Raw genomic sequence first — 20,002 nt, 5'->3', positions numbered from 1 at the left:
CAGGAAAAAAAAAAAAAAAAATTTGTGTAGTTTCTTAATAGTGTTGCAGAGGGAAGAGTCGTATTGTTTATAAATAATGAATTTTCTCCCAGGAAACAGGGGGTCAAGTTTATTCACGCCTCTGTATTTATGATGTTATCCTCTGGTGTGGATTAAACTACCAGGATGCTTCATTTAGTGTTAAGGTTCTGGCCTTTCTGAGGTGGGATTATTGACCAAACACAGACTCCTTTCTTTGGTTTGAGCCACGTGATTGGTTGGACTGAGGTCTAGAAACCATTTATTTCATGCTCAGTGAACTAGTTCTTTATAGAGTTGGATGAATGCTTTGGGTCATTGTAATGCAGGAATGTTCATATTCAGCAAAGCTTGGCTTCTTGGAACCTGGTTTTTGGCCAAAATGTATGTTGTAGTTCATGACCTTCTCTATCAAAGGCCATTTAGCAGATGGCTAGATAATCTAAATCCCTCACCATATTTCACAGTGACCATGGGTTCTTTCTCAACATATGCTTCACCATTTCATACGGAACATAATGCTGAAAGATATTAAAAAAAACATTAAAGTAGTGGTATGTGGGGTGGCAGTGTAGCATAGTGGTAAGGGGCAGAACTTGTAACCGAAAGGTTGCTGGATCAATCCCTACTGAGGCACTGCTGCTTGTACCCTCAGGCAAGGTACTTAACCCACATTTGCCTCAGTAAATATCCAGCTGTATAAATGGGTATCATGTTAAAAAATTGTAACCTATGTAAGTTGCTCTGGATAGGTGCATCTGCTAAATGCCAATAATGTAATGTAAAAGGCATGCCTTCAGAAAAACTTCTTCCTTGCAACCCAGCCATTCATGCAGCTCACAGTTTGTATCCTGCTGTTGTAACTGTTGCCTTTTGCTTTACAATTGCCTCCCAATTCACTGAGATATTTATACACATACGATGTCATGAATATACTTCTTCCTTCCTTCTCTTCTATAATAAACGCTGCCCATGTTCATGTTATGCAGGGTAGGAAGGTAACACATTATTATAAAAAAGCAGCGTGTAGCATTGTTTCCTCTAGCCTTTATGTTCAGCAGTTTGAATTTGCCTCTGAGTGCAGTATAGACTAATTTCTGCATGGGCTTTCTACCACAATGCAATGACAGTCTCTTTAAAAAATTTTTAAGCTGTGCTTATGGAGTAACAGAAAAGTAATGATTTAACACAATTGTTTGAAACCAAGTTTTTATTGTTTATGTATCCACAGAACAACAGATATAGAAATATCTGTAGAATAAATAATAGGATAAATATACTTTCATAAATATGCCTGTGTTCCACTTACTGGGATATTGCAATAAAACGAGGTCCCATCACTAAAACTTAAAGCGTTTAAGAGTTTGCCGAAAGCCCCCCACACAAGAGCAAAGCAGAGAGGAATGTGACACTGGCCAAACCAAAGCATTACTGCAGGAAAATGAATGAATATAACATGGAAATTATATGTAGAGTTGTCCATCTTTTTATATCCGTTTGACCCTTGTCAGGCATTATACCTTTAAAAAGGAATTAACATGTTCACTTACAAACTAAAATTCCCAACTTGTCTAAATACAGTAAATGGTTTTCACCATCAGGTAGTTCACTTGTTACAGTGCAACAGCTTTCATTTCTTACAAACACGGGTGGCTGGTGAACTGCGGACAAAGCTGTAATATACATGAGCTGCTGATGGATGAACCTTGCCTGGTAATCATGAGAAAAAAAACAGTACTGTCCATGGTTTAAAGGCAAGTTCACTGCTACTCCAATGTATTGCTTACAGGCCACCACGAGGTACACTGAATTACATGCTCAGCAGCCACTGAATCTTACATAAATGCTGTGTAAGTAATGGAAAAACGGTTCCAGCCAGTCAAATAAGTTACCTAAGAGCAAACCACAAGGTCAGATCGCAACCAAGCCAAAATGTGTTTTCCTTTAGCCCCCAACATAAAGCACTGTGAATTTAATCAGTACAGGGGAGGGGACGTTCCGCTGACCTTATTAATCAGTCTGCAGTGGCGATGGTATTTGGGCTACATTCTGACAGACAGCTGCAGTTATAAAGCGAGACTGATATTGCGACGTGTGTGTGTGCGTGTGAGAACAGCCAGCAGTGCCTCCAGCTCGTGGAGGGCCGCGGGGTGTCCGCGATGCGGTCAGATGGCCAGGTTGCCGATGACGGCGCGGGTGAACTCGTCGCTGGCGGCGTAGCCCCCCAGGTCTGCCGTACGCACCTGTCACGCAGAGAGGGAGCACGCATTACAGAAAGGCACCTGCTCCATTCTCAGAGATACAGTATCTCCCACACAGGGCATATCTACGACACACACCTTAACCGCACCAAACAGCGCTGAGGCGTAGGGAGCAGTCACGCACAAACCCCGTGTTCAGAGAGGGCAATCATGATCGAACTGCAATCTCACACAAACTCACAGAAACTGCACAGCTGTCACACACACAAACCACAATAATACAAACAAATACCCAACGATCTATTACACAAGAGCAGGGTTGTACACTGGGTAGACGCATACGAGAGGTGTGCCACAAGCACACATCTTGGTTAGAACAGCGATGCTTTCAGAGGGCCTGCATCCGATTGAGATGCACTGGCCAATCAAAGTATACTTCACAAACTGTAACCCCACACAACCTCATTTTTTTAACACATCCAGTACGTAAGTACTCCCCGAAATTTTTCACCCGACAAACCAAAAACAGCCCATTTGCCACATATCTTTAATTGTACACCAGAATGGAGAACAAGTACAAAATGAATCAGACTCCATCACCACAGGAAAAATGTGTCACTTCTTTTACACAAGGGTTTGAGTCACCAGCTGAAATGCACTCACAAGTGTCACTCAGTCTCACAGGCATACTACAGGCATATACAGCGAGGTTGGATTTTTCAGTTTTAATCAGTAATAAATTTTTAGAAATCATCCAAGACATTATTAAATAACTTTTTTTTAGCAATAGCACAACAAATTATAGTAAAATATAGAACAACATTTCAAACATGCACCACCAATTTCACTTCCAAAATGTATAACATTACAATTCAATAGTCCAATGTTCTTTCTGAGAGCATCTGGTTATTCTACTGGGCATACACACATTGACGCTGCATACAGACCGATGCAGTCTGGGGTAGGGAAACCAGTGTGCGAGTTTGACAGGGAGCAGACAGTGTTCCTATTCACTGAATATTTTTCCTCAGCATAATTACATCACAGTGCGCTGGAGTGTTACGATTTTTTATTTAGTTGTAAAACCAAAATTGAACCACAGACAACTTATTTCAAACCTATAATAGGTTTTCAGCTATCATTTATAAGCACTGAAAAAAACAACCTCGATAAGAGACACAGATAAAAGTTGAAAAATGTAATCCCCGCCACATACAGATACAGGAAAGCCCCAGAGAGACAAACAAGTTACATCACTTTGAATAATATATTCAGTGTTTTTTATTTTATCAGTTCCTAAACTGAGTGAAGCCAGGTGGGATTTTGAGACAGTGATTGGCTTTGTTTACATTTTCATCACCAAGCCTTGTAGCTGACTCCTTTCCCCAAGGCAGAACAAAATGCCAGTGAGTGCACTTGTCAACATTCAGCAGTACTTTTTAAGTGACAACCATTATGCACATTTCAGAGCTAAAACCCCCTCAGAGATTTCACTGCCAGGTTGTTTGCTTCTTTGAGGTCGCCTCTTCAAAGCAGTATGCTTGTATGGCATGTGTTCTTTGCTTTGGTAAAGCCTAAAATGGATCAAACTGCTACTGGAGTCACACTCTTCCCATGAAAGCAGCAGGGTACAGAGAAAACAGATCAAAGTTCCTCCTCTGAACAGAACATTTCCATTACAACGGAACTCCTGCATGTGGAGTTTGAGCATTTCATTATTACATAGACAGGAATCGGATGCAAACTGTCAGCATTTAAGAGTTACAAAACAGAGTTTGGGTGACTGCCATTGTATAATACTCATTATAAAACAATAGCCCTTAATCATCTTTTTCTTATGGTACACGGCTGAAAAAAACAGCCTTGCTCATAATCATCAACATTTGCACCCACTCTGAAAGCAGTATTTATAACACTGGTGGAGCTTAAGTTGTAACCAGTGAGATATGAACCATTTGACTGAACCGGAAGTCACGCTGACTGTAGCGCAGCAGGTCAGGTGCTGTAAGTTAACAGGCTGTCGCCTTAAACGACCCAACATCCACGGCTGGATCGGAAGCGAGCCTTTCGCACAGCCCAGGAATGTCCCCTCCAGAGTTAGTCAGACAGACGGAGGCGCCGGAGGAAAGACAGAAGGACGAAAAGACCAGCCCAGAGCAGATTTAGAGCTGAAGAAGATAATGAGGCTACACTGAGAAACAGGGCAGAGAGGAAGACCAGCAACGAGAACGACTGAGGAGAGTCAACACAATACGACTAAAGTGCTGATGAACAGAGAGAAGGAAAGGGAGCTAAATCAATGAGAAGTAAGCGACAGAGAGGAAACAGAAGCAAGGAAAGCCAAAGGAGGCTGGCAGACAGCAGACTGGGTGTGGAGTTAGGAGGTCAGGAAGGTGGGAGACTGGGCGGGCCGCCATTAGAATTTTATATCCTCAGGGGCGGGGAAGGTCTTGGCTCAGGCTTGTGGGTATTGACAGAGAGGTGTCTGCGCAACAGGGTGGGAATGGGGGACTTGGCGTCAAGAGTTCAGATCCAGGGTGGGGTAAAGGGGTTGTCAGGTTGGGTCTGCACTCGAGGACTCCTCAGTGTATGGGCCGGTAACGCAGGTTGTCAACCACTGCACGCACAAAATCTCCAGTGGTGGAGTACCCCCCGAGGTCTCGCGTCCGCACCTGGGACACACACACATACACATAGGCAGGGACGGGGTGGGGTGGGGGGACGTAAGGGGGAAAGAGGGAGGGCCACTTCAGACAAGGCTGATGGATGGGTTGCTATCAGCAGACCGAATAAAGACAGACAGCCTTCTATGTCAACATTCACACTGTCTTGGCGGCAGGTTGCAGCTGTGGTGAAGGTGAGGAAGCCCTGAAGAGCAAGCTATCGAAACACATACAAAAGATGTGCATACACGTATGTGTGCAAACCCCTGACCATGGCTCCTGATGTTAATGGTGCAGTCATTCTTGGCACAGTCAGTGCTGTTAGTCCACAGTCACCATGGTGTACTATTAGGAGTTAGGAGTATAGCACGGAGCTGCAGCAGACCCACACCATGCTGTCTGACAACAGACAACACACACTGGCAGACTACACGAGCCCGCACACACACACACACACACACACACACACACACACACACACACACACACATGCACCTAATAAACAGACACAAGCATCAAAAGTAATATTTACAGCACATTAAGAGAGAGGCAGATACAAAAATGCATAGAATAAGACTTTTGGACTGCTGGGACACCGACAGACAGACAGACAGACAGACAGACAAGCAGCTGTACCTTGCCCTGCTTGATGACTCTCTTGACGGCCTCAGACACCATGTGGGAGTGGTATTCCAGACTGTAAGATGAGACCACAGTTAGTTTCATATACTCTCTCTCTCTCTCTGCACAGTGATGACCGCCTGCCGCTACACACTCATGGATACATACACTGCTTGGTGTTTGGTAATACAATGAGTGTTTGGGTGCATCTACACAACTGTTATTTATTTTTACTATTTTCCCCACATGTTAATAGTAAAGAATAATAGTAAAGACATAAAACCTATGAAGTAACAGAAAAGGTATTATGCAATGACCAAAAAAAACAAATCAAAACCTTCTTATATCTTAGATTCTTCAAAGTACCCAAAAAAACATTTTTTTAAAACAAAATTTGTTTTGGAAAGAAATTCCTATGTAGGCATCAACTTCATTATTTACATTTGTCTCAGAAACAAATTTCAGGCATTTAAGCATAAGTCTTTAAACCAAAATGTCAATGAGAGTGTGTGGAGAACTGAGGGTTAACTCAGTGCCCAGTACTTACTTGAGGTGCCTCAGCATGTTGGCGGCACTCAGCAACATGGCGGTAGGGTTGGCGATGTTTCTTCCCACAGCCTGGGCAAAGGGGTGCCGTGCTCCCTACGACAGACAGACAGGTGAGCATGTATTCCACACAGACATACTCTTCAACTTTCACACACATATGTCATCCACAGAGAGACATACTGAGCATGGCAATTTTCATAATACCTCAAGTGCATGTTGCTGGTAACATGTAAAAGGATCTTTACACCAAGGCTCAGAGTTCAGCTACGTACACAGGCATGTTTGCTGCATGCTGACAGCCAACTGACAGATGTGAGCGGAGTCAGTGGACATACAGGCAGATGCATACAGATGTGCAAAGTTTAGAAAGACACACGCACACACACGTACATCACCCAGATACACACTGGAGAAAGCGCACATACAGACAGAAGGATAGGTGCAAGCTTGTAGAGAGCATGTACACAAACAGAGAGCACGGAGGAGAGACAAGATGGAGACACTCACGGTCTCGAAGACAGCGTACTCCGCGCTGTAGCTCTCCCCGGGCACCACACCCGCTCCGCCCACCAGCCCAGCCGCCAGGTTGTCGATGATGTTCCCGTACAGGTTGGGCATCACCAGCACGTCAAACTGGTATGGGTTCTGCACCAGCTGGGAGAGATGGGGGAGGAAGTTTCAGTACCAGGTGACCCAAATGGACACTGAGCACAGGGCGTGCCCAAGCTTCAGGCTTCTAGGCTGCCCTGGTACCAGCAGTCTACCTTTTGGCAAGTGAGTGAAAGCAGAGCGTACCTGCATGCAGCAGTTGTCAATGATCATGTTCTCGTACTTGATCTTGGGGTAGAGTTCTGCTACCTCAGCACAGCTCTGCAGGAAGAGGCCATCCCCCAGTTTCCTGGAGGGGGAGAGAGAGAGGGAGAAGGAGAGAGGAAGAGGCAGTCAGGGACTGTCAGGAACACTGACATAGGTAATCACTGTTAAACTGACACACGGCATGCAGAAGGCGTGGTAAAGCTCACATGATGTTGGCCTTGTGCACGGCGGTGACCTTGTTGCGACCCTTCTTGGTGGCGTAGTCAAACGCGAACTTGGCGATGCGGCGGGATTTCTCACGGGTGATGATCTTCAAGCACTCAATGACGCCCTTCACACTCTGGAGAGAGGGACAGAGAAAAGACAGAGAGAGGGGACATATTATGGCTCTGGGAGAGGAAATAAGGGAATTGTGGCAGAATGTTACAAAATCTGTACAAAAACTGCCATACATACACCATAACATATTAGATATAATACAAAAGTATGCAAGGATTTGCATTTAACACAATTCACATTAAAACCGTACTGACAAACGAGGTAAAAAAACCAAAAGAGCTTATTAGATATTAATAACTGGCATGGACAGAATGCCAACGACCATTAGAGCCCATGTCACCCTTTATGACCCCGAGGCCCTTCTTGCTATTGCTTCTGTAACAATTTTAATTGTATCAATTTTAAGTCATGGCTAATGAGCTGACACTATCACAAATGTGAGTGTACCCCCAAACTGTCCCAGTGTGTTGTATGTGTCTGTGCCACAAATAACACGGTAGTGGCCCTGAAGAACTCTATTTTGAGACTGGACTTTGACCTTAAACTTCCAAACAGTTTCCTAAACAGTTGTCTGGCTCCTGAAAGACAGTTACCAGAAAACATTGCCCAATTCCTTTATATTCTTTTATTGTTTTTAACAAGTCAGATAGGTTTCCAATTACTGAACGCAACAACTATGAATCACAGACTGTTTCTACAAAAGCATGCTTGGAAAAGAATTTAAAGAGAGGGTAACAGTGTACTGTTATCATATCACGTAACGTAACGTAATGTAATGTAATGTAATATCATGGTCTTATTCGCCTCTGTGCTGTACCCTGGCCGGGTACCTCATGCTCCAGGGAGCTGTACTCTCCCTCTGTCTGCTCGCGGATGATGACCAGGTCCAGGTTGTTGTGGCGGGTGCTGTACCCGGGCAAGCTGTTCACATGGACCACGTTGGCGAACAGGTCCAGTTTCCGCCTGCACAGACACCAGTAAGCAGGAAACCTCAACACACACTGACCAGGCCAATTAAACACGCACACACTGGCCAACACACCCACAATGTACACATCCAGCTACGCCCTTTGATGAATACTCAAACAAGTACCATCTAAGATCACACTCTCACTCCTGCTTGCCATCTAGTGACAGAATGGTGTAATGTCCTGGGTGTGGACATGTGCACATAGGCACATTGAGGCAAACACATTACGGTCAGAGTAGGAGTAATAAACTCAACAAAAATAAATATTAAACTGCATGTGCACATACACATACACACATACACACATACACACACACACACACACGCACACACTGGACTCACTCTCTCAGCCAGCCAAGTCAGACATTTAAAAAATATGTGTTATGTTATTTTGTGTTATATATACCAGAGTCCAGAAAGGCTTATTAGTTTCTTTATGTCCATATTAGTAGGGAAAGGGCAAATCCTGTCCAACCAATTGATTCAATTATGCAATAATATTAATTAAGCAATTAACAGCTCAGGTACGTTAAACCCATTGAAAGGATTGAGGGATTAAAGATTAAATTTGGGCACCCCTGCACTGTCTCCAACACAGACTAACCTCAATCTCATCTCATAGGAAGCCAGCTCTCCCTTGTACTCCATTGGGGTGTGGATCTTCCCTGCGCAGAGAAAATCAGGGGTTACTGCCAGCATTGGCACGGTTGAGAGCCATATTGCAAGGTTAAGCTCTGGTCAGATCACTTTGGCTCAGTTTTTCATTATGCCCTTCTTGTACACACTCTCTTGCTGTTCTTCCCCCTCATTGTTATCCACGCTTTTCCCCACCTTTAATGGCCACCCTGTTGGTCTTCATGGAATTCAGCACCTGGTCCAGCTTCTCCTCACCGGCCATGTTCTGCACCTCGCTCAGGTGGAACTCCTCAAACTCCACCGGCACATCCCCTGCCTGGAGAGAGAGAGGGGCGGAGTTAGGGTGAGCCAGGAGAGGACAGAAAGAAAGAAACAGCACTTCTGAAAACAAAAGCCGCAGCTGGTGCCTTTGGGAGGACAGTGTAGAAGGTAAATGAGCAAAGAAAACCAGTTGTCATGAACACAGAGGCAGCACAAATTCAAACCAGTTCCAGAAGGGAAAAAAAGAAACCGCAAATGCGTTCATCCTTGAGCAAGAGACAACAGCTGTAGTGTTTCTGTAGGGCTGAAACACTACAGGCCTGAATCACAATGCCAGTGTGGCTTTGGGTCCTTGGCTTATTACATTGGTGTATTTATTTGCTTACCAAACAGTGACTTTCAAATGTTTCACATCATCCATTTACATGACTGCATATTTACTTGAACAACCCGGATTAAGCACCATCCTCATGGGCACAACAGCAGTGCCTCATCTGGTAATCAAACAAGCAAACTTTGGATCACAAACCCTACCCCTTGCCACTACACCACACAGCTGTGATTGTTACCTTGAAGACTTCTTTGACAGCTGTCATGAGCTCGGGTCCCACCCCATCCCCGGGCACCATGGTGACCTTGAAGGTGCTGTCGGCACGAGCAGGGGGGGCCTCCGGGGTTCGCAGGCAAGCCGACACACTGAGGGGCCTGGAGCCCAGCTGATGGAGCCAGGAGCCACTGAGGCCCTGAACACATCAGAGAGACAAGTCAAACACACAGAGTAGAAATCCTACCATTCTGCTGTTAACAAACACAGCAAGAACAGCAAAAGCATAATCCTTCCCTATGTATTTTAAACAGTTCAACTGAATTTGCTCTAGTGGCATGGCCGTTTACAGTACAGTATCGCCAAAGCAGTATCGTAAGCAGATATCCATGCTTACTCGACCGGGCAAGTTACTATGGTTCAGTCATTTCAAATGTTTAGCAGAAATGTTGTAGCATTATGACACGAAAATAAAATACTGCCACACAGGCTGTCAAGACACATGATATTAGCCTGGTGTCAGAGGTGAAGCATTGCGATCTACTTTTACGGGGCTGCGGAACGCTAGGAAGTAGCGAACTGCGTCAGTGTCTGGGATACGCTGACAATTCATCACCCTCAGCAGGAATGGTCGACCACATCAAATTTCACATGTAGGCAAAAAACGCACCCCCAGAACAGGACGTATGTTAACAATCTGAACTATCCAGTAACGTTACATATCTTTCTGTAGGTTCGCAGTTAGCTACCTCGACATCCAACTGACTCGTTAGCTATATGATGGCTAGCTAGTTACCCATCATATAAGAAGGCAAAATTCTGTTGTCTCTATTGTCAACTCAATTATGCAGCATCTAACGGACTCGTTAGGTAACTATTACCTAGTTAACAGCTAAATGCCACTTTCTAAGACGCTTCTGCTCGATGTCAGTTTGCCGGTTAACGGTAGCTTGCTGGCTGCCTGAAGCCAGGAAGACCTTCTTAGGTAGGTAGCGACAGATCTAAAGAGTAACGTTATCACGTCGCTAGGCAGCCAACGGTTCTAACTTGCACACTAAATGATAAATTTCTAACATGTGATGACATCGCCTTAACTAAGCAAGTCATTGACTCACCTTAGCTAATGATACAAGGCTCCCTCGGAATGCTGCCGCCATGCTTGCTGTAGCAGTGCGTTTTTGAGAGAAAAACGCCTTGCAGCGGTGCTCCTTGCAGTGACCCTGACACCGGAACCACTTTCCTTGACGTTTCCGTAAAAATAGGTCATGACGCAAGCGCACTGGTCAGCCAGGAGAATACTTGCGCTACGTTATTACACCACTCTGCAACAGTTCTGTTTTTTGTTTCTCGGCTGACTAAATAAACAGATTTCATAATTTATCTACTTAAGATAAATTTAGTAACAAGCTGGCTGCTTTTCTGACAAACACGTTTTATATGCATAAGGAGTGTCAAATTAAAGGTAGACTGGACTATTCTTACTTTGGTGGATTTTGTTCAGCTTAATTCCGCAGTTTTAATTTTTCCACCTGATTAGCTATGTACGTTTGGCGCCATTTTTTGCAAAATACCACATACTGTAATAAAATAGCGCGCGTGTGTTTTATGCGTAGATCGTCCAATGTATCATTTTTAAAATATAGGGTATATTAAAAACTCATCCCAGAAGACATGACTACATGCTTTGGCTAATAAAACACTCAAGGAACTCACCTGACAACTGTATATACAGCCCCCCCCAAAACAGCCTTACTCTCGGTGATGCAGGTATGGGGTATGACCCGTTCATAATAATTTCAGTGGATGTCACAATCGAACGTCACAGCCTAAATCTCTCTTAATTGTGTTCCATATCCGCTAGATGGCAGTATTGAATTACTACTGGCAGAACTGTGTCTACGCCTCTAGTTAGTGGAAGGCATAGCTTCAAGTTGCATAATGCACATTAAATATTGAACAACAATGGTATTGAGTACCAGTTCCCCTCGCACTAATTCCATTGCGCTTTCACCACACTAAAATACACTGACCATGATAAGAGTACTGAAATACATTTGTTTTTGTCCACCCCCCGCTAAAATATCACCCTCTCCTTCTGTTTTTGTGAGGGAGGTTGTCTGAGGTCAGGTACCAAAACAGCATTTAGCTGTGACGAGTCATGGAACTTTTTATTTTTTGAAGGCGGGGTGGAGGGGGCTGTTGACGTCAGAGCTTAGCTTTTTCTCAATGAAAGAGAACACAGGAGAGTGTGCTACCTTCCTGCCAGCTGTAGCCTACCCGACGAAATGAACAGTGCCAACACAGAAAAGGTGAAAATACTGTTACAATTGTTTATACAATTATTGCTCGGGAACCCCGAAGACTGACTTGTAGGCAGATAAAAGCATCATTCACTCCACCCGTTAAAGGCGTCAATACACAACTGTATTCTTATATAGGCTACACGTGCGATGCAGACGGAGATTGGCAGTAGATACCCAGACACTGGATGTGGCTGCAGAGAGATTATCTTCTTTATTAGCTATTAAAAGCCGATGAGTCGTCAAGTGAATTCCACTGGACGGCAATCACAACAACACATGTTTTACTTCGGCATTTCCACTGTCGTGAACTATAATATCGCCCTGTCTTACACGACCCTCTATTTAAAATTGTGACCGAACATCACAAGAATATCATCAGGGATATTCTTTCGTTCTTGTTGTTAGTCGAAAATATACAAAGCAAACTACCAATTCTACCATTATGAAACAGGAGGGAGGAAACAATTGATGCCGCTTTAAAGCATTTTTTTCTGTCTAGACGTATGCGCATAAACGGTTAAATGACAGTTACAGCTATGTTTACCTCCAGCATCTGCACGTGGGAGAGAGGGGAGGGGTTCGGATTAGCATTGGGTTGACCGACAGCCTACGTGCAGTATTAACAACAGAGACACGTTGAATGAGAGAGAGGGAGAGAGAGGGAGAAAGATTATTCAGCTGAGCGACAGTAAGTTTTCCATTACAGAACTGCGTGTCTGTGTCTGTCAGTGTCAGCACCTTTTCCGCACGCTCTTGACTTTACAGCGGCTCCCGACGATGTCACTTTCCGGGTCCCAGTCTCCAGAGGACGGTATGCAAGGTAAGTGTCTTCTCCGGTAAATTGGTGCGCATGGCAGAATATGTTTTTTTTATGGTGCTGTTGTAGTCAGACGGTAGAGAAATAAAAATTGTCTTTCAGCAAAGGACTTCAACAACATTTGTGACAACAAAGATAAAGACAGCAATGTTTACGTTGAAAACTCAAAACTAAGCACGACTGAAGAATTCACAATGGTGAACTAAGATGGCATTGCTCGCATATTTGAATTAAAAATTAAAACACGATTGTGCAAAATAACTATATATCCAAAAAAACAGATAAAGCTTTTTAATGAATACATTTAAACGTACCAAATATTAAAATGTAACCTCAGATATATCGTTTGTGTTACTCTTCAACCAGTTTGAAGAGCTTTTCTGGCACAGATTCCGGATAGCAGATCTGGTAAATGGGGCACTTGCGGTTTATGGCACGCGCTCTGCGATCGTGCCGAACTGCATGTAGCATATATACCTGGGAAGTGCGCCACTCCCCGACCGTGTGCGCTCCCAGCATTTCAGCTAGGCTGGCCACGGACCTTTGACTCGACAGCGCAGTTTTCTGTTTTTTTCGTTGGTGCTTAGTATTTTACTTTCACTCCCCTTGTTGTTTACCTAAACTAAACGGACAGGATATTTTGAACAGAATATCTGAGAGGAATAGTGCACACTTCTGGTATGTTTTTTCTTAATATATCTAATTGCCCCACAAAATAATCAAGGGGAAGCATAAATAATTTATTTCACTTTCGTTTAAATGTATACCTAATACCAACGAATACCAACTTGATGGGCTTGTGTGTATATAAAGTTCCATCAAATGCCATGAATTACAAATTAGTCTTCAACACGAACAGGCAAATGGAGACAATGTGAGTTGGCGTGCTTGCTGTTGTTATTGTCATTGTTGTGGTCACTGTCATTGGGTAAAAGGACTTGATGACTCACCTGTTTGTATCTCGGTAAGCCACTTAGTTATAAGAGATTTACGGGCGCTTACGGCCCGGGCTATGGCAGAGGTTGTGTGCGGACGGTGGTTTGCTGCTGTGGCGGGGGCAGGGGAAGCTAATTAAATAAACAATAAATGATTCACTTTAAAATCGCCGACAAAGTTGTTAACTCCTAAACAGAAGTGCGGTATAGGCATTAACATCGATAAACATACAAATACAGTCTCTAAGTGCAAACATGCATGGTTTTTTTTCTTGCATTTGCACATTTAAAGTCAGGCAGACAGACAGACAGACAGACACACACACACACACACACACACACACACACACACACACACACAATTAATTTAATTAGAACAAATCAGATTCGTTCTAATTCGTATTCAAATTTAGAATTTAGCCCTTATAATTACTACATTGGTTTATTTTTAACCTTGTTCTGAGTCTGCAGATGATAAACATGCTGTCACTTATTTTAATTTATATACATAAATGAGAGTACAAGCACAGATGATGGCAAGTCATTTTATGGCTGTATTAGTATATATGTCTGTTTCAGAGATGAAAGCTGCCCAGCCCACATAAGCCATAATACTGATTATGCCCCAGCTAACACAAACCACTGGCGACACATTAGCAATGTGACAGTGCTGCTTACAATTCTAACAGATGCATTTGCATAATGTAATATTTTTATCTGGGCATGACTAAACTTATGCATGGTTGTGGCTGACTCGACAGCATCCACAGTGGATGTTACGATCAGCCAAATTTTTTAAATGAATTAACAAAAAAAAAAACGCAATCGGACTCCCTGCCTACCAAATGAAGTGATGGCCAGATGAATGGAGTGTTAAACAGCCTGGAGACATGAAACCATGCCATTATGGATGACAGGAGCTGCACTGCCCTGGCCAAGGCCACAGAGACTGGGCGATAGTCTACGGTTATGTCATCCTTTCTGTCAGAGAGAAATCTAGGGCAATGGCACATTGCCTCTCCATCCCCGCTCTCAGCTGGAATATCCTCTCTCTCTCTCTGCCTATCCCTCTCTCTCTCTCTCTCTCTCTCTCTCTCTCTCTTTCGCTCTGTCTTGTCTGGTCGCCGTTAAAAGGAATCTTCACCACAGTGTTAGGAAGGAGGAATGGGGGGAGAAGTCAAGGGTTAGGGAGACCATGTGGGTATCCGCACGCAGACATGGGAGGAGACACAGTGAGGGAGAGGAAGAGAGAAAGAAGAGGACAGAGGGAGGAGGGGCGGACGGCTAATCTCTAACAGAAATAAAACTTACGTAACCAGCTGTTCTGTCAGGCTGTATTAGACTAGCTGCAGGCCCCCTGGCCCCAGTGGTTGGCTGTCTGAGTGTGTGTCTGTGTGTGTGTGCTGCAGTGTATTTATGTCAACATGGGGATGTGAAAAAGTGACCAAGGCAGGAATTTGTGTGAAATGTCTACATCAGACTTCTAGCCCTGTTTTTTTTTTTTTTAATAAAAGGCATTCAATCTATTTGGAGAAATTAGACACGGTTTACCTAACATGATGGAATTTCCAACATGACATTGTGTCATGATGTTTATCTCATATAACACTGTTTCATGATCTTAATATGAAATCTTTATTACAAGGTTCAAACACCACCTTGAGCTGATGAGTCACCATTTATTCCTTGAATGCATTGGGGTGACTGCTACTTTTTTACTGTATCTTGTTTTTTTTTGTTTTTTTTCTTATTTTTTTCTTAATCATTTTTCTTCCCACACACTTTGTGTGCCCCTTTCACACACCACATTCACTCTTGGAGTGTAGTGGGTTAGCCCACAGAGTTTGGCTGAGGGTGTGGCGCTTTCCTGATTTGCCGATGACAGCTAATGGGCATATCTGCCAGGTCAACTCCCTCACCCAATTGGTGTCTCTTCCTGTCTGTCAGGCTCGTGGGTGGAGCTGGAAGGGATTGGAGCCGTGACGGACCGCGGGGAGAGCCTGACAGGGCCACAGGGCAGTACTTCTTCCTTCCTGCAGGGGGAGCTGGAGAGAATCCTGCTGGAGGCACAGCTGGAATGTGAGAGGAACAGCCACACAGACAGGTCAGTAGTGAGTATGAGTGATGGTGAGGGGGGAGGTGAGCTAAATATTAAAAATGATTTTCTAATACTGAACAATGGTAGTAATATTAGCATGTCCCCCGTGCTGTGTACAGCCCTCCCCAGGTGGTGACCCCACAGATGACTGGATCACCTCGCACAGGCAGTGAAGGCAGTAGCAGTGCAGACTGCATTACCATACAGGTATGGTAATACACAACCGGCCTACTTCACACTGTATACACGCAATGACACGTGCGCCACTGCCCAGTCACAGTAATGATCAAACACGAATGCACCCTATCCTTATCTTCAGTGTTATCCATTTTAGTGGAAAAAAGGTACAGTTTGTGTTGTTTGATAATACTTTTCTGCTGTGTGTTCTGGGAACAGTGAGTATTATTGCCACTACAGAGCACGGTAAACACAGTGTACAGGTTCAGGACAAACACCCGTGGAGGTTATGCAGTCATGGAACACACAACAGACAGTCTGACACATCTAAAGTAAACTCAAAGTTAACACATTGTTTGGCCCAGGATTATAGCCGGGTGTTTGCTTGTCCTTTTAGTGGTATAATACATGAGTTAATAGTCCATTTCTATAATGCAAAAATAAATCAAGCATATTAAATAAACAGCAAGGAGAGTATCAGGTCATAGGTCTCCCGCAAATACTCTTAAAATTCACCTATGCTGCGTCACTTTAATTTAAGGTGTTAGCTATGAGCTGTTCAACAGTGTATTTTCCTCTATTTGTAGTTTACAGACTGAGTAGCCTTGGATTCAACATGAATCCTGATGTATTCATCTTTATAATAATGTAATAACATACTTTTGTACTGACGTACTCATAATTATAAAGCTACATTTAAATGGATTTTGAAAAAGGTTCTTAGTTGCCTGTTTGGTCTGATAATCTCTTTTCTTTTGGTGAATGTACCAGCTACATTCATAGTCTGACACATAAATTCAGAGATGCATACTAATGATTTTACATTATGTTACTTTTAGTTAGCAGTTGCTCTTATCCAGAACAGCTCACAGAGCATAAAATTTTTATATGTATGGAGATTAAGATTGAGGCAGTGCAGTTTGCCCAGAGTACAACAGCAGTGCTCTGCCTGGGAATTGAACCAACAACCTTTGGGTTAGAGGCTCTGTTCTTTACCACAATACCACACTGCTGCCCATTCTGTCTGGAGACTTGTGAATCTCCACAGAAGTTCATTTACATGCATCTCCAATCAAATTTATTAGCATGCATCTCTACGCAAGCTTTATTTTGCATGCATCTCTGCACACGCTCATTTGCATGCGTCTGCACAAAAATTCATTTGCATGCGTCTCTAATATTAAGCTCTCTTTCATGCTTTTCAATATTGATGTGCTTTCCTTGATCAGAGTGATCAAGAGTTTGTTTTGCTGGTATCAACACCAGGAATCAATATCATTAGTTAACAAACTTGGAAGAGATGCATGGATATTTGAACAGCATATTGATATAGACGGGAACAATGTTGATACAAGGTGTTGATATAAATGAAACGGATCTTGAAAGCAGAGTATTGCCATTAAATATGAAGAAAGCCGATGTCATGTTACCTAATGGCGTGCTGCTGATGCAAGGAGGGGGTGATCTAATGTTAAAATGGCTTGCCAGAATATAATACATAGTTATGAATATGTACGTAGGTCTTCGGCTCTGCTGGCTTGGCAGTAAACCTGATGCATTGTTCTCTGTCCTTTGCTCCCCCCCCCCCCCCCCCCCCCCTTGTCCATGCAAGTCTGATGAGAGCGAGAAGCGACGGATCAGTGCGGAGTGGGTGTGGGACTGGTCCAGTCGACCTGAAAACCTTCCACCCAAGTAAGACTCGACCCCCCGTGACCACTTTTCCACCTTGTCAACCCAATTATCCAATAAACTGAGCTGAACCAATGAGCACATGAGATCAATTAAGACTTTTCAATTAAGACACTTCATCCCATCACCGACTACAGTACATTCTGACTAAACTCAATTCTTCATCATGCTTTGCTGGCCTTTTCCGTTCATATGTTTTTCAGACAGATATTTTTTTAAATTAAATATAAATGTCATTAGATGGGTTTCCCTGTAGAATATTCAAATGGCTCAGTTCATTCCAGTCATCCCTGCTGGCTTTACATTACACTTGTTCTCCAGTCAAGCAGAATTGTTTTACCTAATTTCATACTAATGACAGCAAGCAGGTGGTGATGAATATGCAAAATAATTGCCAAAGGGGAATGATTAACTATGATCTAGGTCAAAGCCAAATAGAATTACACGTTGACAGCCTGACTAACTAGGTCTGAAGGCATCAGCTCCCAGTTTTATGGTGCTGTTTGTGGAGGGCCAAAAGTGTAAATATTTACCTCAAATGTGAACATTCAGTGGCTGTCCTTTATGAATCTTGATATGATTATGTGAAATGCCATCTATTTTATTGAAATGCATTTGTTGTATTGATCATGTTGCTATAGATTAAAATGAAAACCTCATTTTAAAATACAGTCATCAATTGTTAGAGGCAAACAGGTGGTGACACATCAAATTTTTATGATTGACGCATTGACCATATCCTACATTTGTTTGTGTTGAATGGCTTTGTCAGTGCACATCTAACTGTTTAACTGTCTTCACATTTGGATGCTTCCTCATTATGTCCACTTTCTTTTTTTACCTGACCACCTCCCCTCTCTCTCTCCCTCTCAATCAGGGAGTTTGTGTTCCAGCATCCAAAGCAGTCAAGCTCTCTCAGCGTGAGGAAAAGCGAGGTGATGAAGAGGGGGCTCTTCTCCTCCGACGTGCTCCTCATCCTCCTCCCTTCCCTGGTGGCGTCACACCTGCTCACACTGGGATTAGGGTGAGAGACGAGCGCCGAGACCGCAGGTCGACACCGAACTGACCGATAATCTCCTTTAACACCTGATCACACCGACAGCAGGGTCAGAGAGTTATTGAATATTCAGACACCACATACTGATGCCAGATGCACTGGCACACACTCAAGCTGCAATTGGAGTGAGAGGTAGGAAGGGAATTACTGAGATGATGGCTGGACTCTACAGACATGGCTGATTGTATGCACACACAGGGTGATGTGGTGGTTTAGCTGTCATGTAGGTGGTGTAGTGTAGCTTGCAGTCACAGGGCTTCAGAATTTATCCATCATTAAGCAAAGAACTTAGCCTGAGTTTCTTCAGGTATGCAGCTGTACAAATGAAGAGTTTGTAAAATATAAGGTCTGTAAATCTGTAAATGCTTAAGTGTGTCTGGCAAGCAAATAGGTAAATAATGAGAATAACAATATGTTAATGGCATTAGTATTGGTAAGAAATTCAGCTGTTTAATTGTACATTTGTGTATGCTTGAACACCTTGGTTAATCCCTCTGTCTGTTTTTGTCACAGGATATATATAGGGAAGCGCCTGGCTGCCTCCTCCACCAGCACACTGTGACACATGGCCCAGGGCAGTGCTCCTATTCGCTGCCACCACCGCCAATAGGATCGTAGCCCTCATTTTGTTATTACCGTTGCCCCCCCTTCTCCTATTCTCATCTTCTCATGGGGGTAACCAGGGACCATCCTGTCTTTACAACCGTGTCTGTCCTTCCCTCTGTCTGTCCATTTTTCTCTCTCTTCCTCACTGTGTCTCCATGAGAATCCCTATCTGTATGTCTATTTGCTTTTAGAATTCTCTGCCCCCCCCCCCCCCCCCCCCCCCCACTCAGGGTTTAATCCAGTGTCACTCCACTTTAACAGTGGGAACAGAAATGGGAGTAATGCAGAACTAGTCTGAGGTTGACATCAGGGAAAGGTGGGAGACAGGTATTTGAAAGGTCAGGGGATACAAAGATAACGAGTGAGGGGGTAGAGAAATATGAGTACAAAGAACTGAGCAATCAACAAAAAAAAACTTATCAGAAAAACAGACAGTATTAGCTATGCATGTAAATTAGAGAGCATTACATGCTGAATGTAAAATCCCTACTTTTGTCAAACATTTAGGAGGGATTGATTGTCTCAGGTAGGACTTAAAACACCAGTTACAATAAAACATAAAAGATCGCACAAAGTCACACAAAACTGGCTCCAAACTGAGATCGATGGACGATGAAGGTGAAAAAAAAAAACAGCCAATGAATCAACCAATTGATTTATATAACTCTGTCAGTCACGACTAAGGAGGGCGAGATTCTGGCGGAGCCACGGGGATCTGTGGGGATTTCCAGTCTGTGGCTTGTGGAACATGATGGATTGTCT

General features: G+C 43.5%; 2 protein-coding genes across 3 annotated transcripts; one reads left to right on the top strand and one right to left on the bottom strand.

Moving 5' to 3' along the window:
* Positions 1 to 1,315: 1,315 nt before the first annotated feature.
* On the bottom strand, positions 1,316 to 10,791 carry idh3b (isocitrate dehydrogenase (NAD(+)) 3 non-catalytic subunit beta). 2 transcript variants are annotated; one of them, XM_036529284.1, is made up of 11 exons: positions 10,674 to 10,791; positions 9,584 to 9,757; positions 8,949 to 9,069; positions 8,722 to 8,782; positions 7,978 to 8,110; positions 7,075 to 7,208; positions 6,848 to 6,950; positions 6,560 to 6,706; positions 6,051 to 6,145; positions 5,519 to 5,579; positions 1,316 to 2,261 (listed from the first exon to the last, which is right to left on the bottom strand). In XM_036529284.1, exons 1-11 carry the CDS (start codon positions 10,713 to 10,715, stop codon positions 2,184 to 2,186), a joined length of 1,149 nt encoding a protein of 382 aa, XP_036385177.1. In that variant the 5' UTR covers positions 10,716 to 10,791; the 3' UTR covers positions 1,316 to 2,183. The 2 variants fall into 2 exon arrangements, with proteins under 2 accessions (XP_036385177.1, XP_036385176.1); XM_036529283.1 differs by lacking the exon at positions 1,316 to 2,261 and adding an exon at positions 3,490 to 4,891.
* Positions 10,792 to 12,499: 1,708 nt separating this feature from the next.
* On the top strand, positions 12,500 to 19,443 carry zgc:73226 (uncharacterized protein LOC402792 homolog). The gene is made up of 6 exons (XM_036529692.1): positions 12,500 to 12,681; positions 15,561 to 15,717; positions 15,831 to 15,918; positions 17,501 to 17,580; positions 18,455 to 18,601; positions 19,148 to 19,443. Exons 1-6 carry the CDS (start codon positions 12,639 to 12,641, stop codon positions 19,194 to 19,196), a joined length of 564 nt encoding a protein of 187 aa, XP_036385585.1. The 5' UTR covers positions 12,500 to 12,638; the 3' UTR covers positions 19,197 to 19,443.
* Positions 19,444 to 20,002: the final 559 nt, after the last annotated feature.

Source organism: Megalops cyprinoides, chromosome 5 (assembly GCF_013368585.1).
Source record: "Megalops cyprinoides isolate fMegCyp1 chromosome 5, fMegCyp1.pri, whole genome shotgun sequence".
Lineage (NCBI taxonomy): Eukaryota > Metazoa > Chordata > Actinopteri > Elopiformes > Megalopidae > Megalops > Megalops cyprinoides.
This window is presented reverse-complemented; position numbering and strand designations above follow the sequence as displayed.

Bases quoted from the DNA above. Each gene is read 5' to 3' on its own strand.
- zgc:73226 (XM_036529692.1), top strand. From the start codon at position 12,639: ATGTCACTTTCCGGGTCCCAGTCTCCAGAGGACGGTATGCAAG. The intron at 15,919-17,500 runs GTATGGTAATAC...TGTCCATGCAAG, and splicing joins CAGACTGCATTACCATACAG to TCTGATGAGAGCGAGAAGCG. The intron at 18,602-19,147 runs GTGAGAGACGAG...TTTTTGTCACAG, and splicing joins CTGCTCACACTGGGATTAGG to GATATATATAGGGAAGCGCC.
- idh3b (XM_036529283.1), bottom strand. From the start codon at position 10,715: ATGGCGGCAGCATTCCGAGGGAGCCTTGTATCATTAGCTAAG. The intron at 9,758-10,673 runs GTGAGTCAATGA...TGATGTGTTCAG, and splicing joins GCCTTGTATCATTAGCTAAG to GGCCTCAGTGGCTCCTGGCT. The intron at 9,070-9,583 runs GTAACAATCACA...CTCTCTCTCCAG, and splicing joins CTGTCAAAGAAGTCTTCAAG to GCAGGGGATGTGCCGGTGGA.